This window comes from Solea senegalensis, linkage group LG3 (genome assembly GCF_019176455.1).
Source record: "Solea senegalensis isolate Sse05_10M linkage group LG3, IFAPA_SoseM_1, whole genome shotgun sequence".
Taxonomy (NCBI): domain Eukaryota; kingdom Metazoa; phylum Chordata; class Actinopteri; order Pleuronectiformes; family Soleidae; genus Solea; species Solea senegalensis.
This window is the reverse complement of record NC_058023.1, coordinates 5,693,478-5,718,910: the sequence shown is the minus strand read 5'-3', so window position 1 is coordinate 5,718,910 and position 25,433 is coordinate 5,693,478. Positions and strand designations below refer to the sequence as shown.

At 39.6% G+C, this 25,433-nt stretch overlaps 5 protein-coding genes across 7 annotated transcripts; 3 read left to right on the top strand and 2 right to left on the bottom strand.

Annotated features, from left to right (window-relative positions):
* The first annotated feature begins 487 nt into the window (after positions 1–487).
* On the top strand, positions 488–5,300 carry LOC122767140. Of its 2 annotated transcripts, XM_044022517.1 has the most exons (7): positions 488–1,267; positions 1,512–1,633; positions 2,036–2,146; positions 2,833–2,886; positions 3,700–3,858; positions 4,031–4,153; positions 4,483–5,300. In XM_044022517.1, exons 1-7 carry the CDS (start codon positions 1,261–1,263, stop codon positions 4,519–4,521), a joined length of 615 nt encoding a protein of 204 aa, XP_043878452.1. In that variant the 5' UTR covers positions 488–1,260; the 3' UTR covers positions 4,522–5,300. The 2 variants fall into 2 exon arrangements, with proteins under 2 accessions (XP_043878452.1, XP_043878453.1); XM_044022518.1 differs by lacking the exon at positions 3,700–3,858.
* Positions 5,301–5,450: 150 nt separating this feature from the next.
* Positions 5,451–10,553, top strand: LOC122767139. Of its 2 annotated transcripts, XM_044022515.1 has the most exons (7): positions 5,453–6,154; positions 6,397–6,518; positions 6,921–7,031; positions 7,730–7,783; positions 8,596–8,754; positions 8,927–9,049; positions 9,399–10,553. In XM_044022515.1, exons 1-7 carry the CDS (start codon positions 6,148–6,150, stop codon positions 9,435–9,437), a joined length of 615 nt encoding a protein of 204 aa, XP_043878450.1. In that variant the 5' UTR covers positions 5,453–6,147; the 3' UTR covers positions 9,438–10,553. The 2 variants fall into 2 exon arrangements, with proteins under 2 accessions (XP_043878451.1, XP_043878450.1); XM_044022516.1 differs by lacking the exon at positions 8,596–8,754 and having other exon boundaries at positions 5,451–6,154.
* A 53-nt stretch (positions 10,554–10,606) lies between these two features.
* slx1b (SLX1 homolog B, structure-specific endonuclease subunit) lies at positions 10,607–14,028 on the bottom strand. Its single transcript, XM_044022514.1, has 5 exons — positions 13,564–14,028; positions 13,041–13,092; positions 11,874–12,191; positions 11,026–11,244; positions 10,607–10,815 (listed from the first exon to the last, which is right to left on the bottom strand). The coding sequence occupies exons 1-5, from the start codon at positions 13,734–13,736 to the stop codon at positions 10,786–10,788; spliced, it is 792 nt and encodes a 263-aa protein (XP_043878449.1). The 5' UTR covers positions 13,737–14,028; the 3' UTR covers positions 10,607–10,785.
* A 276-nt stretch (positions 14,029–14,304) lies between these two features.
* zgc:112271 (uncharacterized protein LOC553698 homolog) lies at positions 14,305–15,497 on the top strand. Its single transcript, XM_044022520.1, has 3 exons — positions 14,305–14,653; positions 15,049–15,146; positions 15,269–15,497. The coding sequence occupies exons 1-3, from the start codon at positions 14,591–14,593 to the stop codon at positions 15,366–15,368; spliced, it is 261 nt and encodes an 86-aa protein (XP_043878455.1). The 5' UTR covers positions 14,305–14,590; the 3' UTR covers positions 15,369–15,497.
* Positions 15,498–18,449: 2,952 nt separating this feature from the next.
* Positions 18,450–24,960, bottom strand: LOC122766031 (transforming protein p54/c-ets-1-like). Its single transcript, XM_044020612.1, has 9 exons — positions 24,937–24,960; positions 22,897–23,035; positions 22,214–22,330; positions 21,024–21,227; positions 20,821–20,892; positions 20,549–20,707; positions 19,053–19,277; positions 18,850–18,968; positions 18,450–18,773 (listed from the first exon to the last, which is right to left on the bottom strand). The coding sequence occupies exons 1-9, from the start codon at positions 24,958–24,960 to the stop codon at positions 18,558–18,560; spliced, it is 1,275 nt and encodes a 424-aa protein (XP_043876547.1). The 3' UTR covers positions 18,450–18,557.
* Between the last annotated feature and the right edge of the window lie 473 nt (positions 24,961–25,433).

The window sequence follows — 25,433 nt, the reverse complement described above, 5'->3', positions numbered from 1 at the left end:
TAAAAAATAAATTTGGCGACCCATCTGTTGGTCTGGACCCAGCCCTTGGGAACCACGGTTGTAAACTATTAATGATAAACTGAGATGTGTTGAGGTGTGTTCATATATCCAGTGTTATATCCAGACAGATATAGATAGCTAATTTGGTGAGTTTTAAATAATGTATAGTCTTAAACTTAATAAATGACATTATTTATTTTTTATAGATTGCCTCCTTAAAAGAGCTTAAGGGACTTAAGCAGTAATAAACAAGGTGAATACTTTATTATTATTTTGCCAGGTAAAGGTCCAGTGTGTAACATTTAGGAAAACGCATTAAACATTATTAAATTCAAAAATGAATTAGCTTGTCCAGAGTATTGATTACAATTGTCTACATGTTATTTTTGATTTAATCTTTTGATTCTATTTTATTTGTCTGTCTTTGTTATTTATAGATTCATTTTGCATCATAAATATATTTGGGTTTTTTTTCAGTGAACTTTATGTATATATAAAAAACACTTTTACTTATTTATTTACAATTATTTTTAATTGCAATATCATGACCGATTATCAAGATATCATTTTATCATCAACTCTCTGACCTGACTAGAAGTTCACTGTGTACACTGTATGTTTGTTTAAGTGTGTAACAATAATAGTCTTCATAGCCTTAGAAGAAGCCTTTTCTATTTACTTTAGACAAGGGCCTTGCTTTACAGCGGCAGCCATTTTGTTTTGTGCTGCCATGTTACTACAGGAGCCCAGAACGGACAAAACCAGCCAGAGGCTCACAAAGCAAACAAAGAAGAGCAACAACGTACTTCCATGACGCACGCTTGACGGGAAAGCGAAGGATCGGTAGAGGAGTCCTCTGTTTGCTACACTCTGCGCTCTCACCACTAGATGTCACTAACTCTGACACACTGGACCTTTAATTTCACAATCGCACATTGCCATTCAAGGACGCACTTGTTTGCCCAAGACAAAGAAAGACTTTTCGAGGGAACGTGAAGTCTCAGCAGATTGAGGAAGTTTCTCAGCTCAGCCAATCACGGCCCCCCCATGTTTCTCTGAGCTCTGGGACCGGAGAGGAAGTGAGCAGCTGGAGTCATGTTTCAGAGACAGATGTGAGGCGGGACTCCCTCACTCCCTCTCACACACACACACACACACACACAGGCACCAAGTTGTTGCAAAACTTGAGGCTGAAGCTCGACGGCACTTGGTAAAGACGCGTGAAAAGGGAAGAAGGGATCTGCTCCTGAGATTGTGATCATGGCAGGTAAAGAGAAAGACTCTTTATTAACAGAGTGAGAGATAGTTTTTTAATTAGCAGCAGAGGAGAGGACACAAGAAGTCCAGTGTTGTTTGTCCGGAGTGATGAAATCCAGATGTTGTCTTCTGCTCGGTGCAGGCTTCCACTGCAGAGGCGTCTGCACTGTGTGTTCCTCTCTTTTCCCTCTGCACGTTCTCTGTCAGATTACAAAGAAAGAGTCTCACAGGAGCTCCTTGTGTTTCCATCTCAGATGAAGCAGCAGTGGTGGAGGAAGGCGCCGCGCCGGCCGAGAACCCGCTGGTCGCTGTCACCTTCCAGAAGAACCTCCAGAGAGCACAGAAGTACCTGGAGAGTGAACCCAAGGCTCTGGGGGTACAGAGAGAGATCCTTTTTGTCCTTCTTTCAAAAAGTTGTCTGTAAACACGGCGTCATTTCAAGGAATGTCTTTGTGCACGTGAAACCGCCAAAGTTGACTCTAAATTCTGTAGTGCACATGCCAGGCCTGTGTGTGGCACTGTGGGGGTTGTTTATTGGTTGTATACACGGAAAAGTGACTAGCGTTTGGAGATATGTTCACTCCGGGATGCTGATATGCCGATATGATACAAGACAATTTTTGTTTTGAAATGACAGGAGGCTATTACGTATTGTTTTTAGGACTAAATCCACTTTTAAATATATGGGCGATGGTCAGATCTGAGTCGAGGCTCACGAAAAACATTTAAGTGTATTTTTCTGACCTGTTCTCTCTCTCTCTCTGTTTTCTGCTTCCAGATCACTCAGATTTGCTTCAGCCTGTTTCACATCATCCTGATCATTATGCTCATAGCCCAAGAGCTGGCTAGTTTAGAAAGTGGCATCCTCTTCTTAATTGCGTCACCACTGGTGAGCTCACACTTCAGAGTAAATCAGCGGTGGAGATGTATTTATATTAGAGCTTCTCTGGTCTTAATGAACTGCTTTACACTATAGTTTTGTCATTCACCCATTCACACACTTCAACGTGGGGTTAAGTGACTTGCTCAAGGACACATACAGACTAGCAGGGCCAGGAATTGAACCCACAACCTTCCAGTTGGAAGACAACTTGCCCTACCACCGAACTACCATGGCTCAATCTTAACTCTACTTCTAAAACTGAAGTACATTTTATATCATCATCTACTTAAGTAATATTATTATTATTATTATTTAAGGTTACCATAGTCATTTTCTGGCAAGATACTTTTTCACCCATTCACATACTTTAAAAAAAAGTCATTATTATTGTTATTATTGAATAGACATACCAGTGTAGCAGGTCTCTGCTGCCCTCTGCTGGACAACACTGACGCTCTAACCTTGTTTTCTATTTTATTGTGGGAATTCATGTCACAATATCAACTAATATTATATGAAAAATGATTCTTTCTGTGTGTTATCTTCTGACATTTTAAATGTTCTGTATTTTTTGACTGCATGTGTTGATTATTTCGCTGTAAAACGTTGTATAGGTGAGTTTTATTCTGTGGTGGGTTGTTTTTTTTTTAGATCATTTCACACATGTGTGGTTGTTGTTGTTGTCGTCTCAGGTGATGATCGCTGGATGTGTGGCCATAGTAGCACAGAACCTCAATCTGACGATGGTGAGTGAACAAACTACAACACGCTGACTCAGCAGGAAGCGACCACTTCTGCTTTCTAGAGTAGAACAATCTGAAAAAATGTCGATTTGCTCGATTCTGATCTGGGGGGTAAAAACAAAAACAAAAGAACAACTCTCAGTCTCTGTCATGTCCTCGCTCGGATGAGTCACTGAAAGAGGTTGAATGGAGCTGGTTGTCCATATAGATGTGGCCACATTCCATTCTTTTAACTGGTGGCAGGCAGGGGTTAGAGGACATGTGTCCCCGTCCAGGAGACGGGAAGACAAGACTCTCTCTTCCCAACTCCCAGAAAAACCACCAGCAACCACAATGACACCATTTTAACGGTCAATTAAAAAACAAGAAGTGGTTCATGGATTTAGTCTCTTTTGTGTCCTCTGCAGGACAACTTAAAAACTGTCTGATGTACTTCTAGTCTGTGTATTTTTGTCTAAAGTTTGAATTATCACTTTTAACTGCACTGTAGTTGCACCGTGTGGTCATATTAAGCATTGATGTAACAACTTTAGGTTCAAATTTGAATGCAAACATGGATATTTTAAGGATGCACGAGGGGCGAAAGATCCAAGGTTTATACAATCTGCATTATAAGCTCTCTCATAAAGAAGTCAAATTGCTATGGAAAAATGAAATATCTCTAAATGTATTCATATCAAATCAAAAAATCGAATTGGGGCTTTGAGAATACTTAACATGCAAAACAAGTGTAATTTTACAGTGAAGCTATGTTTGTGTTTTATAAAAGCTGTAATATTTTTTGCATATAACTGATATTTTGTGTGTGTGTTTCAGCTGAGAGCCTGCTTGGGGATGCAGATTGTGTCGTGTGGGGCCTCCGTCTTAAACCTGTTCGGTACACTGGCTCAAATGAGTGAGACAAACTCAATATGCTGGCACTATCACTATGAAAACAGCACAATGCTTTATGCAGACGCCTGCTTAAATATGGAGGTGATTTATCGACGAAACACACTTTAATACCACTTTCTTTTTGTTGAGTAGCCAATATCAGTCCAATGTAGCATTTTAAACGTCTCAGCTGGTCATAAGACATTTTGTTTAACTGATCACCAATCGAGGTAAAACGTCTTTCCTTCCTTTCCTCCTGTCCTTGTCCCTTCAGCACACACACAGCCACATTGCTGCTGAGATTGGGATTGTCCATGCTGCTCTGTTTGCCATCTCTGCCACTCTGGCCGCCTACAGCTGCAAGGTGGTCAACTGCTGCTCGCCGGCGCCCAGAATGGTGAGTCAGCAACACGACTGAACCCTCTTTTACATTGTTTTAAAGGTGCGATACGCAACGTTGAGTGTCTTGCTCAAGGACACATATAGACGAGCAGAGCCGGGAATTGAACCCACAACCCTCCAGTTAAAACTCACCTAGCGCCTCACTTTTCAAATACATTTACTTCTAAATCTTAAGTCCACTTTATATCAGAAAATGACTTTGGAGACTTTGAAGTACAGTAAATGTCACAGACTTTTATTCTAGTATCCCTTTAAGGTACTTCACACAAGACTGTTGGGTTTCTTGGAAGCCATTTTAACATGTGTCCTCTGTGTCCCTGTCAGACTGTGATCACGGTGCAAGCTCCAGCTGTCCAGCAGTGAGGAGACAGACAAACGGCACAAACCACAAACAGCTGCACTATCACTCAGTATTTTTATACTAACAACCCATCGTGTGTAATGTGAAACACTTACTCTGCTTTCACTACCGTATCGTTTTGTTGTTGTTGTTTTAAAAAAGAGGGTCCAGTGTGGAAGATTTGGGAAGTGAATATTCTACCCACATGTATGTTTCTGAATCAGAATACTTTATTAATCCCTGTGTGGGGAAACTGGGTCAAATTGGTAGCGCAGAACAAAACCAGTTTTGGAAATTAACGTTTTATGTCAGGTAATGAAGGTCCGTTTTTTGACCCCCAGAAGACGGCAGGTGTGAAAAAAATTCAAATGATACAAATACAACATCTTCACCCAACTTTAAACACAAAAACACGGTATACTTTTATCTGAACAAGGTTTATTGGCCCTAAAATTCTAAACTGAATGGAAAATTGTGTGATAATGGGACTAAAGATGCTTTAAATAACAGTCAAACGAGATGAGGGCCATCTTTGACCCCAGAGGACAAAAGCTGTATGACAATCGGGAGGGACGTTTCGAGGGCTAAAGTGTATGATCACTTTAAAATAAACATCATTTAGTTTTTGTGACCGTAAATTAAGAAAAATAAGAAGCATATTATGATGCGAACAAAAGGAAAATATCCTTTTCGGTATGTGATGGCCGTCGTAGCTTCTTGCAATCTGCAATCTTGCCATTAGATGTCACTATTTCTTACACACTGGGCCTCCAAATGTATAAACATGAATTTTTTGATTCTATTTTATTTGTCTGTCTTTGTTATTTATAGATTCATTTTGCATCATAAATATATTTGGGGTTTTTTTCAGTGAACTTTATGTATATATAAAAAACACTTTTACTTATTTATTTACAATTATTTTTAATTGCAATATCATGACCGATTATCAAGATATCATTTTATCATCAACTCTCTGACCTGACTAGAAGTTCACTGTGTACACTGTATGTTTGTTTAAGTGTGTAACAATAATAGTCTTCATAGCCTTAGAAGAAGCCTTTTCTATTTACTTTAGACAAGGGCCTTGCTTTACAGCGGCAGCCATTTTGTGCTGCCATGTTACTACAGGAGCCCAGAACGGACAAAACCAGCCAGAGGCTCCCAAAGCAAACGAAGAAGAGCAACAACGTACTTCCATGACGCACGCTTGACGGGAAAGCGAAGGATCGGTAGAGGAGTCCTCTGTTTGCTACACTCTGCGCTCTCACCACTAGATGTCACTAACTCTGACACACTGGACCTTTAATTTCACAATCGCACATTGCCATTCAAGGACGCACTTGTTTGCCCAAGACAAAGAAAGACTTTTCGAGGGAACGTGAAGTCTCAGCAGATTGAGGAAGTTTCTCAGCTCAGCCAATCACGGCCCCCCCATGTTTCTCTGAGCTCTGGGACCGGAGAGGAAGTGAGCAGCTGGAGTCATGTTTCAGAGACAGATGTGAGGCGGGACTCCCTCACTCCCTCTCACACACACACACACACACACACAGGCACCAAGTTGTTGCAAAACTTGAGGCTGAAGCTCGACGGCACTTGGTAAAGACGCGTGAAAAGGGAAGAAGGGATCTGCTCCTGAGATTGTGATCATGGCAGGTAAAGAGAAAGACTCTTTATTAACAGAGTGAGAGATAGTTTTTTAATTAGCAGCAGAGGAGAGGACACAAGAAGTCCAGTGTTGTTTGTCCGGAGTGATGAAATCCAGATGTTGTCTTCTGCTCGGTGCAGGCTTCCGCTGCAGAGGCGTCTGCACTGTGTTCCTCTCTTTTCCCTCTGCACGTTCTCTGTCAGATTACAAAGAAAGAGTCTCACAGGAGCTCCTTGTGTTTCCATCTCAGATGAAGCAGCAGTGGTGGAGGAAGGCGCCGCGCCGGCCGAGAACCCGCTGGTCGCTGTCACCTTCCAGAAGAACCTCCAGAGAGCACAGAAGTACCTGGAGAGTGAACCCAAGGCTCTGGGGGTACAGAGAGAGATCCTTTTTGTCCTTCTTTCAAAAAGTTGTCTGTAAACACGGCGTCATTTCAAGGAATGTCTTTGTGCACGTGAAACCGCCAAAGTTGACTCTCAATTCTGTAGTGCACATGCCAGGCCTGTGTGTGGCACTGTGGGGGTTGTTTATTGGTTGTATACACGGAAAAGTGACTAGCGTTTGGAGATATGTTCACTCCGGGACGCTGATATGCCGATATGATACAAGACAATTTTTGTTTTGAAATGACAGGAGGCTATTACGTATTATTTTTAGGACTAAATCCACTTTTTAATATATGGGCGATGGTCAGGTCCGAGTCGAGGCTTATGAAAAACATTTAAGTGTATTTTTCTGACCTGTTCTCTCTCTCTCTCTGTTTTCTGCTTCCAGATCACTCAGATTTGCTTCAGCCTGTTTCACATCATCCTGATCATTATGCTCATAGCCCAAGAGCTGGCTAGTTTAGAAAGTGGCATCCTCTTCTTAATTGCGTCACCACTGGTGAGCTCACACTTCAGAGTAAATCAGCGGTGGCGATGTATTTATATTAGAGCTTCTCTGGTCTTAATGAACTGCTTTACACTATAGTTTTGTCATTCACCCATTCACACACTTCAACGTGGGGTTAAGTGACTTGCTCAAGGACACATACAGACTAGCAGGGCCAGGAATTGAACCCACAACCTTCCAGTTGGAAGACAACTTGCCCTACCACCGAACTACCATGGCTCAATCTTAACTCTACTTCTAAAACTGAAGTACATTTTATATCATCATCTACTTAAGTAATATTATTATTATTATTATTATTATTATTATTTAAGGTTACCATAGTCATTTTCTGGCAAGATACTTTTTCACCCATTCACATACTTTAAAAAAAAGTCATTATTATTGTTATTATTGAATAGACATACCAGTGTAGCAGGTCTCTGCTGCCCTCTGCTGGACAACACTGACGCTCTAACCTTGTTTTCTATTTTATTGTGGGAATTCATGTCACAATATCAACTAATATTATATGAAAAATGATTCTTTCTGTGTGTTATCTTCTGACATTTTAAATGTTCTGTATTTTTTGACTGCATGTGTTGATTATTTCGCTGTAAAACGTTGTATAGGTGAGTTTTATTCTGTGGTGGGTTGTTTTTTTTGTAGATCATTTCACACATGTGTGGTTGTTGTTGTTGTCGTCTCAGGTGATGATCGCTGGATGTGTGGCCATAGTAGCACAGAACCTCAATCTGACGATGGTGAGTGAACAAACTACAACACGCTGACTCAGCAGGAAGCGACCACTTCTGCTTTCTAGAGTAGAACAATCTGAAAAAATGTCGATTTGCTCGATTCTGATCTGGGGGGTAAAAACAAAAACAAAAGAACAACTCTCAGTCTCTGTCATGTCCTCGCTCGGATGAGTCACTGAAAGAGGCTGAATGGAGCTGGTTGTCCATATAGATGTGGCCACATTCCATTCTTTTAACTGGTGGCAGGCAGGGGTTAGAGGACATGTGTCCCCGTCCAGGAGACGGGAAGACAAGACTCTCTCTTCCCAACTCCCAGGAAAACCACCAGCAACCACAATGACACCATTTTAACGGTCAATTAAAAAAGTGGTTCATGGATTTAGTGTCCTCTTTTGTGTCCTCTGCAGGACAACTTAAAAACTGTCTGATGCACTTCTAGTCTGTGTATTTTTGTCTAAAGTTTGAATTATCACTTTTAACTGCACTGTAGTTGCACCGTGTGGTCATATTAAGCATTGATGTAACAACTTTAGGTTCAAATTTGAATGCAAACATGGATATTTTAAGGATGCACGAGGGGCGAAAGATCCAAGGTTTATACAATCTGCATTATAAGCTCTCTCATAAAGAAGTCAAATTGCTATGGAAAAATGAAATATCTCTAAATGTATTCATATCAAATCAAAAAATCGAATTGGGACTTTGAGAATACTTAACATGCAAAACAAGTGTAATTTTACAGTGAAGCTATGTTTGTGTTTTATAAAAGCTGTAATATTTTTTGCATATAACTGATATTTTGTGTGTGTGTGTTTCAGCTGAGAGCCTGCTTGGGGATGCAGATTGTGTCGTGTGGGGCCTCCGTCTTAAACCTGTTCGGTACACTGGCTCAAATGAGTGAGGCAAAATCAATATGCTGGCACTATTACTATGAAAACCGCACAATGCTTTATGCAGACGCCTGCTTAAATATGGAGGTGATTTATCGACGAAACACACTTTAATACCACTTTCTTTTTGTTGAGTAGCCAATATCAGTCCAATGTAGCATTTTAAACGTCTCAGCTGGTCATAAGACATTTTGTTTAACTGATCACCAATCGAGGTAAAACGTCTTTCCTTCCTTTCCTCCTGTCCTTGTCCCTTCAGCACACACACAGCCACATTGCTGCTGAGATTGGGATTGTCCATGCTGCTCTGTTTGCCATCTCTGCCACTCTGGCCGCCTACAGCTGCAAGGTGGTCAACTGCTGCTCGGCGGCGCCCAGAATGGTGAGTCAGCAACACGACTGAACCCTCTTTTACATTGTTTTAAAGGTGCGATACGCAACACTCTGCCTGGGGTTGAGTGTCTTGCTCAAGGACACATATAGACGAGCAGAGCCGGGAATTGAACCCACAACCCTCCAGTTAAAACTCACCTAGCGCCTCACTTTTCAAATACATTTACTTCTAAATCTTAAGTCCATTTTATATCAGAAAATGACTTTGGAGACATTGAAGTACAGTAAATGTCATGGACTTTAAGACTTTTATTCAAGTATCCCTTTAAGGTAGTTCCCACAAGACTGTTGGGTTTCTTGGAAGCCATTTTAACATGTGTCCTCTGTGTCCCTGTCAGACTGTGATCACGGTGCAAGCTCCAGCTGTCCAGCAGTGAGGAGACAGACAAACGGCACAAACCACAAACAGCTGCACTATCACTCAGTATTTTTATACTAACAACAACCCATCATGTGTAATGTGAAACACTTACTCTGCTTTCACTACCGTATCGTTTTGTTGTTGTTGTTTTAAAAAAGAGGGTCCAGTGTGGAAGATTTGGGAAGTGAATATTCTACCCACATGTATGTTTCTGAATCAGAATACTTTATTAATCCCTGTGTGGGGAAACTGGGTCAAATTGGTAGCGCAGAACAAAACCAGTTTTGGAAATTAACGTTTTATGTCAGGTAATGAAGGTCCGTTTTTTGACCCCCAGAAGACGGCAGGTGTGAAAAAAATTCAAATGATACAAATACAACATCTTTACCCAACTTTAAACTCAAAAACACGGTATACTTTTATCTGAACAAGGTTTATTGGCCCTAAAATTCTAAACTGAATGGAAAATTGTGTGATAATGGGACTAAAGATGCTTTAAATAACAGTCAAACGAGATGAGGGCCATCTTTGACCCCAGAGGACAAAAGCTGTATGACAATCGGGAGGGACGTTTCGAGGGCTAAAGTGTATGATCACTTTAAAATAAACATCATTTAGTTTTTGTGACCGTAAATTAAGAAAAATAAGAAGCATATTATGATGCGAACAAAAGGAAAATATCCTTTTCGGTATGTGATGGCCGTCGTAGCTTCTTGCAATCTGCAATCTTGCCATTAGATGTCACTATTTCTTACACACTGGGCCTCCAAATGTATAAACGTATGAATTTTTTTTACAATTTTTTTGTCTCTGCTGAACATAAAAATAATGATCAGTGTTTACTGCTTCAACAATGTCCCGACTCTTTGTACGTGATCTGTTTAATACGGTATGTTCTCTGTAACGTGAAATTATTTGTCTTGTAAAGCTTCACTCTCTCACTTAAACATGTACACCACTGTACAGAGATGACATATACACTTAATTGTGACTTGGATATTATTATTATTATTATGCACATTCATATTCTTATAAACATCACTTTGAGATTGTTACTTTATGATTATCACCACTATTGTTTCCTTTGTCACTGCCACTAACATCTAATACATAATAAACCAGCGTAAAAGGAGTGAGCGTTCTTTTCTTTGTCCGACGTCAAACACTGGGCAATCATTCAAAATATAAAAAAATATCATTTTATTCATCATCATTCATCATTGTTTTCCTCTTCCACAAACATTTCATACGTTAACAACGGACAAAGTTAAAAATACTTCATGATCAGGTGGATAACAACAAAAGGACATATACAACATATAATAACATGTAATCCATATAATTTTTTTGCTGACTCAGCTCCTTCATAACTGTAGTTCATCGGCCCAGTGTTTCTGTGGAGGAGCAGACGACATGTTAGAGGTGAAAACCTGAATGCACTTCTGATTTGTATGAAATAACTAATATTGTATATATATAAAATATATATTTTGTGTGTATATATATATATATATATATATATATATATATATATATACATATATATATATATATATCTGTACATATATATATATATATATATATCTGTACATATATATACTGACTTGGGAGGCAGATGACGTCTGGATCTCCTCCAAGTCTCCGAAGCAGCCGTGTTTGTGGCGGATGAGGCTTCCCCACAGCAGCGGGCGACGACAGCGCGGACATTCTCCCTCCACGGGCAGGAGGTGCAACGGCTCGGGCTTCAGGAAGCGCTTGGCGAGGCAGGTCACGTGACTGCTCATTCCACAGGACGGGTGGAAGCAGCTCAGCGTTTCTGACGACTGACGGGGAGGAAAAAAAACAAAGCAAAGAGCTCAAAGTCAGGATGTGATTTTAATTGGAATAAAGGTGAAAACATGTTTAGTTATCTATGGGGCGGGAAGTTGACTCCGCACATCCTTTCCTCACTTTCACCTCTGCGTGTTTCGCTTTGCCTCACTCACAATACACCAACTAAAGTTTGAAACCGAGCGCTCGGAGCAGACAAAATTAATTGACATATGCAATTTATATTTATTTAAAACATAGGTCACATTTAATCTGACACTGTGTATAGTCAGGTCACTTTAGGTCGCAACTGCCACAAGAGAAGATGGAGACACCGCCCTCCACTGTTTTTAACTTGGATTGCAGTTAGGGGTCACTATTTGCACAGCAGTGCAATTAAAAACAATGAATAAACTGAATATTAAATACATGAAAAAGGTCATCAAGAACAAAAAGAAGAAGCTTAAAATATAAGCTTCAGCAACTATTAAGACCTTTATATAGGACATTAAATGAATATACAGTGCAAACGATACAGATGTTTAAAAGACCTGGTAACTGGCCAGTGGTAATGTTTGGATTGTATTATGTACATATGTTTGTATGTATATGTATTCTGGGACACAATCTACAAAATCTCTACCTTGACTGAGCCTTTACAGATAAAACACCTGGACATCTCCTCCTCCTCTTCCTCTCCTGCCTGCCGCTGAGTCTTCTTGGCTCTCACGCTGCCGAAAGCGACGGGGACGTGCAGCGGTGGCTGCAGACTGGGCTCAAAGTCCATCCTGTACTCCTGCTTGAGCCAGCGCGCTGTTAGCGGCAGTCTGTTCCACGGTGCCGCCCGCAGCATGTTGGAGACGACGCGCCAGTGGAACTGCAGGCTCGACTCCTTTCTGGAGCGCCGGGAGACGTGGGAGAGACGCCTGGAAGAGTGAGGGTGCTGCCACGCCCACTCAAACTGCCCCAGAGTTATCACAGTGTTTCGTTAGAATTTAGAAATGAACACGCCCTGAGTCAGGTGTTTCAAATTTTTAAATAAATGATTTAGCAGCCTGATATCCTCAGGTGAGCAGCTCACTTCCTGTTTGATTCATGGAATCTGAGAATAACAAATGTAGCTGTCTTCTTAATAAAAGACTGGAATTGGGTTTAGCTGCTTATTCTAGACTTAAAACCAGAAAATCTGTATTTATTGAATGCAACAATTATTTTCAATAGCAATTAATCTAATGAAGAAACGTGTTTTCTTATCTGAAGAAGAAGATTTGACACATTCTTTTATAATAAAGTTTTGCCACACGTTTTATTTTTGATTAAACAATAATAATAATAATAGCAGTGTCCTTTGATTTGGATGTGTCATTTTCAATTATTTCCATGACCCCAATCTCTACTGATGTCTCCTGTGTCTGAATGGAACAACACTAGTCCTATTCAAGCCTCATAATTATGTTAAAAACAACCTGCAGAATTACTAATGTAGCGTCACTCTCTACTCCAATTTACAGCAAGGAGAAGGTGGAAAAATGCATCCACTGATGTTAAAGTTTAAAATCTAGTTATGATGCATTTGTTGTTATTAGAATAAAAACATTTCCTCATACAATTTTCTGAAAGAATATATATTTTTAAGTGTAATAACAAACTGTTTTGCCCAGAAATTAGTTAAATTAAATTATTAACAATGTTGAATAATCCTCTCTATTAACGTCTCTGTGGTGTCAGTTTAGTATTGATAATATGATAGTAAGATAAGATAGTATTGACTAGAACTTACAGTAAGTAACCACATGTCAAAGACACTCACCCTCAGAGCAGCAATATCAGAGGGAAATCCATGTATAATGAGGACCATCTCCCTGAGGGAAAACAAAGGGGATAAAACACATCAAATGTGTAACTAACAATTATTTTTATAACCGATGTATCGAGACGGATTCATGGTTTTGGACAATATAAAATGTAAGAAAATATTGAAGTATTTGATAAGTGTTTACCAAACATTGAAATGATTATGTTCACTTGCACTTTGCACAAGCAGACTCTATGTTGTTAACAAATAGAGATATCCTGCACTTTTAACTTTTCACAGACATTTTGTTTTCTACAGTTAGACAGATATCATGATATATATATATTGATTATCACAGAATCGTTATATCGTGATATTATTGATATCATGGTTCATGTATCGCAAATGTGTGAGGTTCTATGAGATACCCACCCCCTACAGAGCTTGTTTGAATTATTTCAATTATCAAAATATTTTATAATTAATTTAAAATAAACGATTTATAGTTGCAACCCTGTGGAGCAGCAGGTCATCATACCATGGTCCTCTGCCGCTGGTCCTCTTAGCGCCCCCTCTGTGTCGCCCGGCGTTGTGCTGCCCGATCCTCCGCTCGGGATTCACAGTGAAGCCGATGTAGATGCGACCTTTGAATTTAGGATTGGTGCAGTAAAGCATGTAAACACCGAAGAAGCTTTCTACCTCCACCACCATTGTGGAAATAGACAAACACACTAACAGTTAAGTGGCTAAATTAGCTTAGCTAATAATATAGACATGAACAATAAGACGGCCGATAAAATAAATGTAAAACCATCCAATTTAAAAGACGAAAAACTGCCATTATTTTTCCGCTGTGATATTTAAATCTTAAAAGCAAACACTAAATGTGCAATATTAATAACTGCACTAATGAAACATCATAATTTAGCTTTCTCCAGAGCAGCGTACGCCCATGTATGCATGTAAACAGTGTCAGGAATGGTAGCCCAAAAACCTGCCTGATCAAATATCCTTAAAAACTGAGAAAATGTACCTCGCTGTTGAGGCTAAGAAAAAGCTCACGTGACATATAAAGACTATTGAATGTTTTTATATATTGAATAAATTGACTTACATTAAAATATTTGTTGTTTTTACGAATATTTTAGAAACATTTAGTTCGGTTTTCTGAAAGACATCCTAAGATAACGATTCGCTACGTTCAAAATGGCATGTCCCTCCTGATTGGCTACAGTTGTCATAGCCGCAATGTGATTGGACGGTTTCTCTGTCAATCAAGCGTAAGCGATGACGCTCATCTCTCACACAGGGGTACGGAAATCAGGCGAACACTTTCGTACCGGGTTAAGTTTTATGATATTAATAGACATATGAATCAACACAAGCGTTCGCATCTGTGTTGTAGCAGTTTATGAAAAAATATAGGCATTTCAAAATATTAAAAACACAGGGTTTCTTTCGTTTTTAGCATATTTTCTTTTTTACCTGTACGGTCACTATACATTTATAAGTTAGCTGTTTCTCCTTGTTAACGCGATTGCTTTAGCGTTCATTTGTGGAGAAACATGGAAATAACATGCGATCACATCAGGGAAAAACTTACGCAGAAGCTCGGGGCTGTGCACGTGGTGAGTTTCTTACTGTTGTTTCTGTTGCATCATGTGCATGTACAGCCAATGCAAACACATACCAACTGCTTAAGTACTTTTTTGTATAAATATTCTGCAGTTGTGCATGTGTTTCTTTATTTTTTATGATACAAGAGAATCCAAAACCACAAGCAGTGATACACAAACAAAGGATACAACAAACATGCACACAGTAGGTAAAGCACATGTTCATGAATAGTGTGAACAGGATGTAAATATAATGGATTACAACAACAAAAAAGCTGCTTTACACCCATAACAGAAAATCTTACAGAAACAATACACAAGCAAAATGAAGCTTTAAAACGTCCAGTTACAGTTGAAGCGTTACATACTGTTGACTTCATCAAAATGCGTCGTCTTTTCTCATCCAGGATGTGGAGGACACGTCGTCTAACAGATGTGCCGCCAGCTTCAAAGTCCTGGTGGTGTCGTCTGAGTTTGAGGGAAAGCCACTGTTACAGAGACACAGGTACAGAAATCTGCAGGATCCGCAAATGTTCACTTAACGGCAGGGGATGGAGATGCTTATATTTAGAAAACTGGGTTAAAATTTGCAACATATTGCAATGAGCTGTGTGTGTGTGTTGTCAGGTTGGTGAACATGTGTCTCGCTGAGGAGCTGAAAGAAATCCACGCTTTTGAACAGAAGACCCTCACACCAGAACAGTGGGAGAAACAGAAGTCCCAGTGACACACACACATGCACAACATTTAAAATGTCCACTGTAAACAGGCCTTATAATTCTACTTCCATTGTCCTGTAATATGGATTTAGTTCCACTGGAATGTTCTGCAGATAATAAAACACTCTCCTGCCATATGTTTGTCTCTTGGTTGTTGTCTGAGTCAATAATAAAGTCTGAATTTAATTGGATTCATTACATTTATACGTTCGCCATCACGATTATCCAGACCAAAATGATCACAATTCACAATATTATTGTGGTAAAAAATACACTTTAATATTAGGTTCCAGCAGAGAGATAATCAGGATCAGTAACACGACTGACTGTGGACTGTGAATAATGAGAAACTTCATCACTAAAAGGTTTTTCACTTGCACTGTGCATTTAAATTTGGAATTAATGGATTGGTCCCAGAAATGAATAATAAACACACACACTTCAAACACAGTAAAAACACCCTCATGCTCAGCTGCACATCTAATGATGTGAGACATGTAGATGATGAAAACATGAGGATTTATTGACTCACTCATACACACGTGTATAATTTATTACACACACAGTGTGTTTTACTTGCAGTGTGACAAAAGAAAACAGTGCAAATTGTGTTAGTATTTGTCCAGATAATGTATAAATTCCAAATGAATAAAAAAATGTGCAACATAAGTTGAAATATGGGCCAAACCTTGAAATGATAATGTTCTCAAATATCTTGTTTTGTCTACAAACCAAAGCAGTTTTTTTGTTATACTCCATGGATGATCTCACTGTTTACCAGTGAATAGAAATGGCTCAGTTCTTAAGGATATTTATCAATAAAACACCTAAATACGTTGTTTCAATCTGTGAACGTTGTAGAAGATAATAAAAGTGTTTTCATGTTGTGTAGGTTCCATCATATCATTAGTGACTTCACCAGTGTGAGACAACAAAGCTGTTTTCTGTATGAAACGGCTCAACACTGGTGGTTTTCTTTCATCCACCAGTGAGCAGGTGATGAATAAGAGCAAGAACTGAGTCAACTGTGAGGATTATTTCCACCACTTATACTCCCGAGGCCTGCTAATGGAAGAGTCCACATGATGGAGAGAGAGTGTGTCTTTCAAAAACATAAGAAAAAAATGCCTTGTTCTATAAAACAAGGCATACATCCCTTTAAACCTACATGTTCAGCTCAGTTTAAACCAATTCATTAGGGAAAAACAATTAAAGAAACACAATAAAAACATTAGACAATCATGTCCTGTACAATAAAACCATCAAAGTCCTTTCAACATTCTAATAATTCAGTCCAGTCTCTGAAGATATGCTGCTTTGTGATGTTGACAGACAGGTGAATGTTGAGGACAGGTGAATCATGAGGACAGACAGGTGAATGATGGGGACAAGGGAATGATGAGGGCAGACAGGTGAATGATGGGGACAGGTGAATGATGAGGACAGATGAATGATGGGGACAGGTGAATGATGAGGACAGACAGGTGAATGCTGAGGGCAGGTTACTAAGTAACTTTTACTCTGAGTACATTTTAAGTAAAATTGTACTATTTAGTTCCTGTATGACCTCAATTTAACTTTTTTTTGGGGGGGGCGGGCATGTGCCAGTTTACACTTGAATAATCAAACACGGGTTGGGACTTCAACAGAAGCTATTCTTAAACCCACAGGAGCAGAAATGAATCTCCTGCTGGACGACAGGGCGATAAATCAAACAACAAGTCTTGTGTGATAAATGTGAGTCCCTGCAGGAGCCGCCTTATTCCAGTCACCCACACGGACCCACTCCACAGATGGAGAAGACAGTGGAGTGGAAGGTGCAGGGGAGTTGGCCGTGAAGTGAGCGTGAATATATCAATTAGGTTCCATTAGTCCAAACACCAGCTGATCTCTGTTAAAACACTTCACAGCAGGACCTGCGTGTGTCTCAGGCTGCAGCTTTGTGACCACACATCGATCTCCGTGACATGATTCTATGCTGTGCTTGTGTAAGTGAGTGGGAGTTTCCCAGAACAAACAGTGTAAAATATGGATGAGCTGGCAAAATGTTGGTCAGAATCGTGGGAATCTAAAAAAAAGGATTTGTGTAAAATCCGATACAATCCATAAATATCACATAAATAGGAGATCTCAAACCTGAGGCTTGTGGGCCACACACGGCCCGCCACTTAATATCAAGTCATAATGACATTTTCCTGTATGTTTTATTTTTTTTAGGTTCATTTTGCATCATAAATACATTTTTATTTTAAACCATATACAGTTCTGTATCAACAAAAATGCTTTTATTTTGAAATTCTGTTAAATAAAATCATCAAAAACATTGTTACTGCTAAATCATGATGGATCAGACTGATATTAGTATTGGAAAATTCATGAGATCGTATTTGACATGAAAAAATGGCATCAAGTTTAAAGTTAGTTAAAGTGCGTGTAAGGCATTAATAAATTCTTGAGTCAACCCATGGGAAAATGTGTCTCTAACCATGCCGCCGAATTTTAATGATTAAATATGTTGCTTTCCTGTTTAAAAAAAGAGGTTTAAAACGTGTCAAATTCAGCTGCATTCTCTGGGGGCGTGTCCAAGGGAGGAGCCAAACACACAGATGTTTACAAAGCTCATCTTGTAAGAACTCTGCATTCATTTCCATTCATTTGGACAGCCATGACAAAGCCTTAACCATAACTAGTTAATGCTTAACCTTAATCTGACCACAATTCTTCAGAAATGAGGTCCAGGTTTTGGTCTCCATGAGGACTACTGGTCCTGACAAGGACTGTGTGCCATACTTTGTCTATTTTGAAATTGACACCATTATCTATCGTGGAAGACTTGAAACCAGTGATTGAGACTTTAAATCCTCAGGAAAATGTTTACTGACGTTAATAAAGTTAAAAAGTGAATTTAAATTTTATAATTTATATTTTAATAAGCAAAAAGTTATTTTTGCACACAGCAAAATCACCCTCTAGTGGCAATTTAATATATTCTAATTTCTTGATTGCCCAGATTCAGTGTGTCGTACTTGTGTAGAAATACAAAACTGACTTTAGTGACTTTGTTTAGAGTTTTATTGATTGACAGCGACAACAAGCGAAAAGTGCTACATGTCATCTGTTAGCATACAACGTTAGCATCCTCGCACATATAGAAAAAAGTGTCTCTTTGCTTTGTCCTCCCAGTATTTGTATTTGTGTCATGAGCGACTCTTAGGACTGACGTCCAACATAGCGTGCAGCTCTCCGGGCTCGTATCCCAGCAGGCCTTGCAGGTTGCAGACAAAGCGGTAGACGTAGCGCTTGCCGGCCGTCTTGCGTATGATGTTTTTGTCGTAGTAGTAGCGCAGGCCGCGGCTCAGCTTCTCGTAGTTCATCTTGGGTTTGTTCTTCCTCCGGCCCCACAGCAGCGCCACCTGCAGACAGAGCGACAACTTCAGTTCGTTCATTCATTCATTCCAAATGAACGAGGAGCATTCAGCCACCACGCACCTCATCAGGGTCTGTGAGCTTGAACTCCCAACCGTCTCCTGTCCAGCTGATACACGACTGACAGCTGCGGTCCGTCAGCAGCTCCAGGAGGAACTGCCACAGCTGAATGGGACCACTTCCTGTCGGAACCACAAAGCAAAAACTCAACATCACCACCTGCAGGAGGTGATGAACTTTCATCATCACGTCGCTTCAGAACTGACCGGTGTAGCCAGCGAGGACAGCTGCTGGGATCACAGCTCTGCTCACATCGGTCTTGTTGCCCACATAGTCTTTGAAGGTCTGGTGTGACTGCGGTAAGGTAAAGACACCTTCGGACATGGTCTCGTCCACGGCTTGGTCTATGTCCTGGAGGGGTGCCGTCCACGACAGAGCGTCCACAATGTCGGAGTCATCACTGTGAGCAATGTCCACCTCTGAGTCTGTCTCTGCACACACAGCAGAAGAAGGTTTCTGATACCTTCAACCACACCGGACAATACATCATGGAGGTTTGGAGGTTAATCCCGAGAAAGCACAGACTAGACCAGGGCTGTCAAACTCATTTTTGTTCAGGGGCCACATACAGCACAATTTGATCTCAAGTGGGCCGGACCAGTAAAAATAGTAAAATAATAGCATAATAAGAACTCCTTGCTTTTTTCTCCTTTGTTTTACATTTAATGAAGGATATTTTTACAAAACATGAAGTTTCTTGAGAAATATAAGTACAATTTCCACAATATCGTGCCTAAATGTGCTATTTACACATCACACTGGCTCTATAAAAGGCACAAACATTTAGTCACAGGTATCTGGAAGAGATTTAGATTGTAATCGTAGTGTGAAATGTTAACAAATTCATCCTGTGGGCCGGATTGGACCCTCTGGCGGGCCGGTTCTGGCCCCCGGCCCGTATGTTTGACACCCCTGGACGAGACGATCCAGTCAAGACACAGGACCACACAGTTCTGGTGACCTGTCTACCGTGTGTGTGTGTGCGTGTGTGTGTACCCTGCATTTTGACCCATGTCAGCTGGGTTGAATTCATTTTCTTTCCTTTGACATGTTAAAAATAAAGCCTTCATTTAATTAAAATAAAATCCCCACAGCTGCATACTGATTCTACTTAAAGGGATTAAGAACCAACTAAAGACCCAAAACCATGAATGAAACAGGACATTTCCTGACAGAAGAGCATAAACCAAGAGCATAAACACAATTTTATCCCTCACTCAGAGCCAACTGAAGGTGTCGACTCTCTGGAGACAGAAGACAAACGGAGCGGGGGACAATCCCACCTGCCTGTGCAGAACACAGCTGCAGCCTGATTAGCTGCTGACGGGTAAAGAAACCCTGGATCTCTGTTAATAACTTTAGCTAAATGCGTTTAAGAGAGACACTTTTGCAATTTGGATGCTGCAGATTTGACAGGATATAACAATAAAACATGATTTAGACCCAACAAGTGCAGGACTTCATTCCAAACCAACAGTAATGGACTTTAAATGAGAATTTTCCATTGATAAATTGTCAGTTTTATCGCTCTAGTTGCTTTACACTGAACATTCACATTAAAAAGCCACTTTATTAGGTACACCTATTGGTACAACTGCTTGTGAATGCAAATGTCTCGTCCGTCAATCATGTGGCATGTAGAGACGGAATTTAAACATGTAGGCTTTAGTGTTTCGTGGACGTTAATGGTCCGCCGTCTTACCCCCGTTCACTCCTGTGTTGTGACACAGAGCTGGCGAGGCTCTGTTCAGATAGTAATGCTGCTGCTCAAGAGACACGGTGTCCAGGGTGTGAATCTCTGTCGTCTCTGTGACGTCATACTGAACGTGGTGGTGGTAACTGTTTTTGTCCGACTGAATGTCTGAGGGAACAAAGACAACGCGGTCGCAATAACGTCACAGCAAATTAACAGTAAATATATGAATAGTAATGACCTGTAACAGAGGTCATTAAAAGACACCTTTGTTTACATACCTTTGCTGACTTGAAGTTGACAGTAAGACGGTTCAGTGCACATTTGTAATGAAGGGCAATCAAAGTCGTTCTCTGCAGAAATAAAGTCAAACATGTTTTAACCACATTGCTGTGTTATTTTATTTTTTTTTTGACTTTATATTCTCAATGTATAGTAACTGTTGTAGTTGAGGCTTTTATTTTGAAAAGTCTGTGTTTCTCACCTCTCCTCATGGTGTCCAGATGTTCCCACAGGATCTCTCCTGCGGTGCAGTCGGACATCAGGCTGAGGAAAGCATCTCGGTCCAGACCACACAGTTCACTGCCCTGCAGACCACGCAGGTCCGAGTCCAGGACCTGGAGTCCAAACTCGGCCCGGCACCAGTCTAACCAGTGGTTCACCTCCCAGTGAGACCACAGCGTTGGATCTACACACACACACCAAGATTAAGGATTAAGGAAACGTGTTGAAAATTAGACACCATTTTCTGTCATTGAAGCGTTAAAAATGACTCAAATTAGTTTTCACAGAATTATTATGACTTTAATCTCAGAATTGTGATTTTTTTCACAATTATGAAATTATTCATCTGAGAATTCTGTCTTTTTTCTCTCAGAATTATGACTTTAATCTCAGAATTATGACTTTAATCTCAGAATTATGATTTACTTTCTCATGATGTTTTTCTCAAATTATGACTTTAATCTCAGAATGATGACTTTAATCTCAGAATGATGATTTACTTTCTCACGTTTTTCTCGAATTATGACTTTAATCCCAGAATTATGACTTTAATCTCAGAATGATGATTTACTTTCTCATGACTTTTTTCTCGATTTATGACTTTAATCTCAGAATTATGACTTAAAGATGTGAATTCTGAGTTTTTTTAGACACCATTTTCTGTCATTGAAGCGTTAAAAAAGACTCAAATTAGTTTTTCACAGAATTATTATGACTTTAATCTCAGAATTCAGATTTTTTTTCAGTTATGAAATTATTAATCTGAGAATTCTGTCTTTTTTTTTAATTACGACTTTAATCTCAGAATGATGACTTAAATATCTGAATTCTGATTTTTTACTCAGAATTACAACTTAAATATCTGAATAATGACTTTTTTTCTCAGAATTATGACTTTAATCTCAGAATTATTTTTATTCAGTTATTTTATATGTTTCCAAACAGATTTTCACACGCGGCCCTAATCGTCTTCTGTAATTTTAAAATCTTGTGATAGCTGTTGTACATATCTTACAGTATCATCTTCACCTGCACTAACGACAGCTCCTACAGGTGTAATGAGTTAATGATGAGTTAGTGATGAGTGAATGAGGTATTACTGATGAGTTAGTGATGAGTTAATAAGGAATTAATGATGATTTAATCTGGTGCAGGTGGTGCAGATTTTACCTGGTGGAAATTGGCGAGTGATTCTCTCCTGGGTGAATCCAGAGAAACTGGCCTTCACAGCCTGACTGAGAACCTCCTTACTGATGGGAGTAAGAGGAGGGACCAGGGTGTCTAGCTCTGGGACACAAATCACATATTTAGACTTTAATGTGAACATATTTACACCTGAAAGTGACTTACCATGAACGATCAGTCAGTATAAATGAGATTGTTTTGGGCAAAAAACACTTTCGTACATGCTAAAACTTTATTTGACATACATATAGAAGCTGCTCTACGCGACTTGATTTGTTTTACGCGTGGAGAATAACGTCCGACACAACACAACCTTTGATGTTGTTAGAGAAAAGGGCATTGGATCTTTGATACCTTTGATGTCTTTGATAGCTATGATGGATAAACTAAAACATGTGTTGAATCTCGTTTTTGCAGTGTTGTAACGTAACAAAGTACAAATACTTGGGGCCACATGAAATTGATTTTATAGAAATTCTATAAAACACCATCACTGTTACGGCCTCCAAACAATTAAATCAATCAACCAGTGGCTCAAATTGGAGACCTCAACATAAAAGGACACCAGAAAGTGGGACATTTAACAGGTTTTATTAACCAACTTTTCCCACAAGGAAAGGAACATTCTTTAAGAAAACCATAACTGAAGTATAATATAAATACTTTACCAAATAAAGAAGTCAGAAAACCAAAAGAGACCTGGAGATGCCGGCCAAACTCAGCAAAATGGGGAGGGAGGACCAGGCCATCCCCTATAGGGACGTCGAAGCTGGCCCCCCTCCCTGCCTGACTAAACCAAATAATTAACTAAAACTAAGCGAAAAAGTGGGACTGCCAGCCATCTCCATGCCAAAATAAAAATAACAACTAAATCAAAGATTATTGAAAGGAAACGGTATTTAACAAATCATAATGTGGGACTAAAGTGTTGCTGGGTGTCAGTCTCGTGAGCAACTGAACTTGCTGGCTTATATAGCAGCCTGGTAATTGGGCGGTTCAGGCACAGCAAAGTGAGTGAGTGAGTGAGTGGGTGATGACGCAAAAAAAAAACACACAAACACACCTGATTCAAATAAATGGGTCGTTTGCTAACGAGCTGAGTATTTAAAATCAGGTGTGTTGGAGCGAGGGAAACATCTATAATATTAATAATATATGGGGGACAGTCCGTCTCCAGGACCAGGACTTAGAAACACTGATCTGAAACTGAAAGAAATGACATTTGGGGTGAAAAAAAGTCAAGCTTTTTGAGAAAAAGCAAGTGTTCAGTAGAGATTAAAATTATATCACTATATTTCACAGAATTTCAAAATAATATAGAATGTGTATAATATATAGGGCACAGTGAAACTACGTTTTAATCTGTAACTAAAAACATAATACAGAAAATAAAATCTCTTTATAACTTGATTTTTTTTTTTACTAATTTCCAGAAATAAATGTGTTATTTAATCATGAGACTGTGGATCTGAGACACACATGTCTTATTCCCACAACTGCAGAGGAAGTTCACTGTAAAACAATGCCTCTAGAAAGACAAGAAAATAGAACCACTAACCAATAATGATCTGCCAGTGCAGCAAGAAAATAGCACTGGTTAAGTTCAAATTACCTCAAATTATCTCAATATTTTAAATTAAATTATCTTATTATTCAGCCTTAATAAGTAAATAAGTCCAAAAAATGTCGTGATTAGATAAATACACTGAATTCAAGTCAATTACACTAGTACATATTTAAAAAAAAAATTTGCAGTGTTGGGATTTAATATCGTGAATAAAATTGACAAAAAGTCGGCGTCAAAGTCACTTCCTTCAAAGAAAATAAAAGCCCTGCACTGCTCTTCACTGTGTTTATGTCAAGTTTGAGTAAAATACATTTTTTTATTATAAATAATAAAAGAAACTGGTCAAATTTGTTCGAATTTAGCCTTTGTCCTTCATTTGACCAAGTGGGTGAAACGGCCCTTTAAGTGACAGCCCATGTGAGGCCCACGGGCCACGACTTTGATACCTCTGCAACAAGACATTTCATTCAATTAAAATCATTCATTGTTGTCATTTTTGAGGAGTAAATACGTAAGAGTTTGGCGCAGTAAATTGTGCGTGATTTGAATTTATGTTCTTCATCAAACCCCAGGAGCTTCACTTATGGACAAACACACTCATATCTGCTCTTAACCCACTTATTACATGTTTACAGTCGTGTTTTAAAGCTTTTAGTAATTTACAACGTTCATTTATATACAAATAAAAACATGTACATTGACATATTTATCCAATGATAATGTGGATGAAAGAGCTTACCGTACATGTCGTCCATCCCAGCGTGCGAGGAAGCTGAGGAAACAAGGACAACAGCCGAGGAGGAAACAGGACTTTAATATGACATGAAGGAGGGGACACACTGTGACGGACAGGTGTCAATCATGTGGATGTGGGCGGGGCAGGGGGGGCCCCAATGATACAATCACAACACATGTGGTCATTTAAGATCAGTGAGGAGAGGTTTTAGGGTTTTCTGTGGTGGTTCAGTAACTCACAGCAGGAAGGTTCAGGGTTTGAATCCTGGTTCTTTCACGTGTGAGTGGGTTTTCACAGCTTCATCCGTCAGTCCAACAACAGTTAATGGGAGATATGAATGTGTGAATGTGAGGGCGAGTAAGTGGCTCCGTACGTTGGTCACGGGTGAATGGGTGACGGACTAACTAACATCCCTGATTCTGGATCCATGTTCATATCCCAGTCTCCAGAGAGACGTCCCAGTCATCAAAGGAAAGTCAGAGTCCAAGTCCAAGTCACCAAAGAAAAGTGAGATTCTGAATTCAAATCCAAGTCTGAGTCCAAGTCCAGGTCATCAAGGTTGCTTCTGATGAAGACGATGATGAAGATGGCCTCCACTCTGACACAGTTTAACAGCCGACAAACAAATACACATTAAAACTACTATGAAGTTAGGTGTTCTTGGCGCCCTCTAGTGGTGACCTGCAGACCAGAGTATTTTTCTGTGACAATGTTTCTGCTCCTGTGATCTAGTGAGACACAGAGAGATGATTTCCACTCATCCAATTTGTTATAAATTGGCTTTAATTGTTAGAAAAACATAACATTTTGTTGCACTTTGAAGTCAAAATATTGCCTCACCGTTGATTGACAGGATCAGTCTCAGCCAATCAAATTACTGCAACACCGGAAACAACGTGATG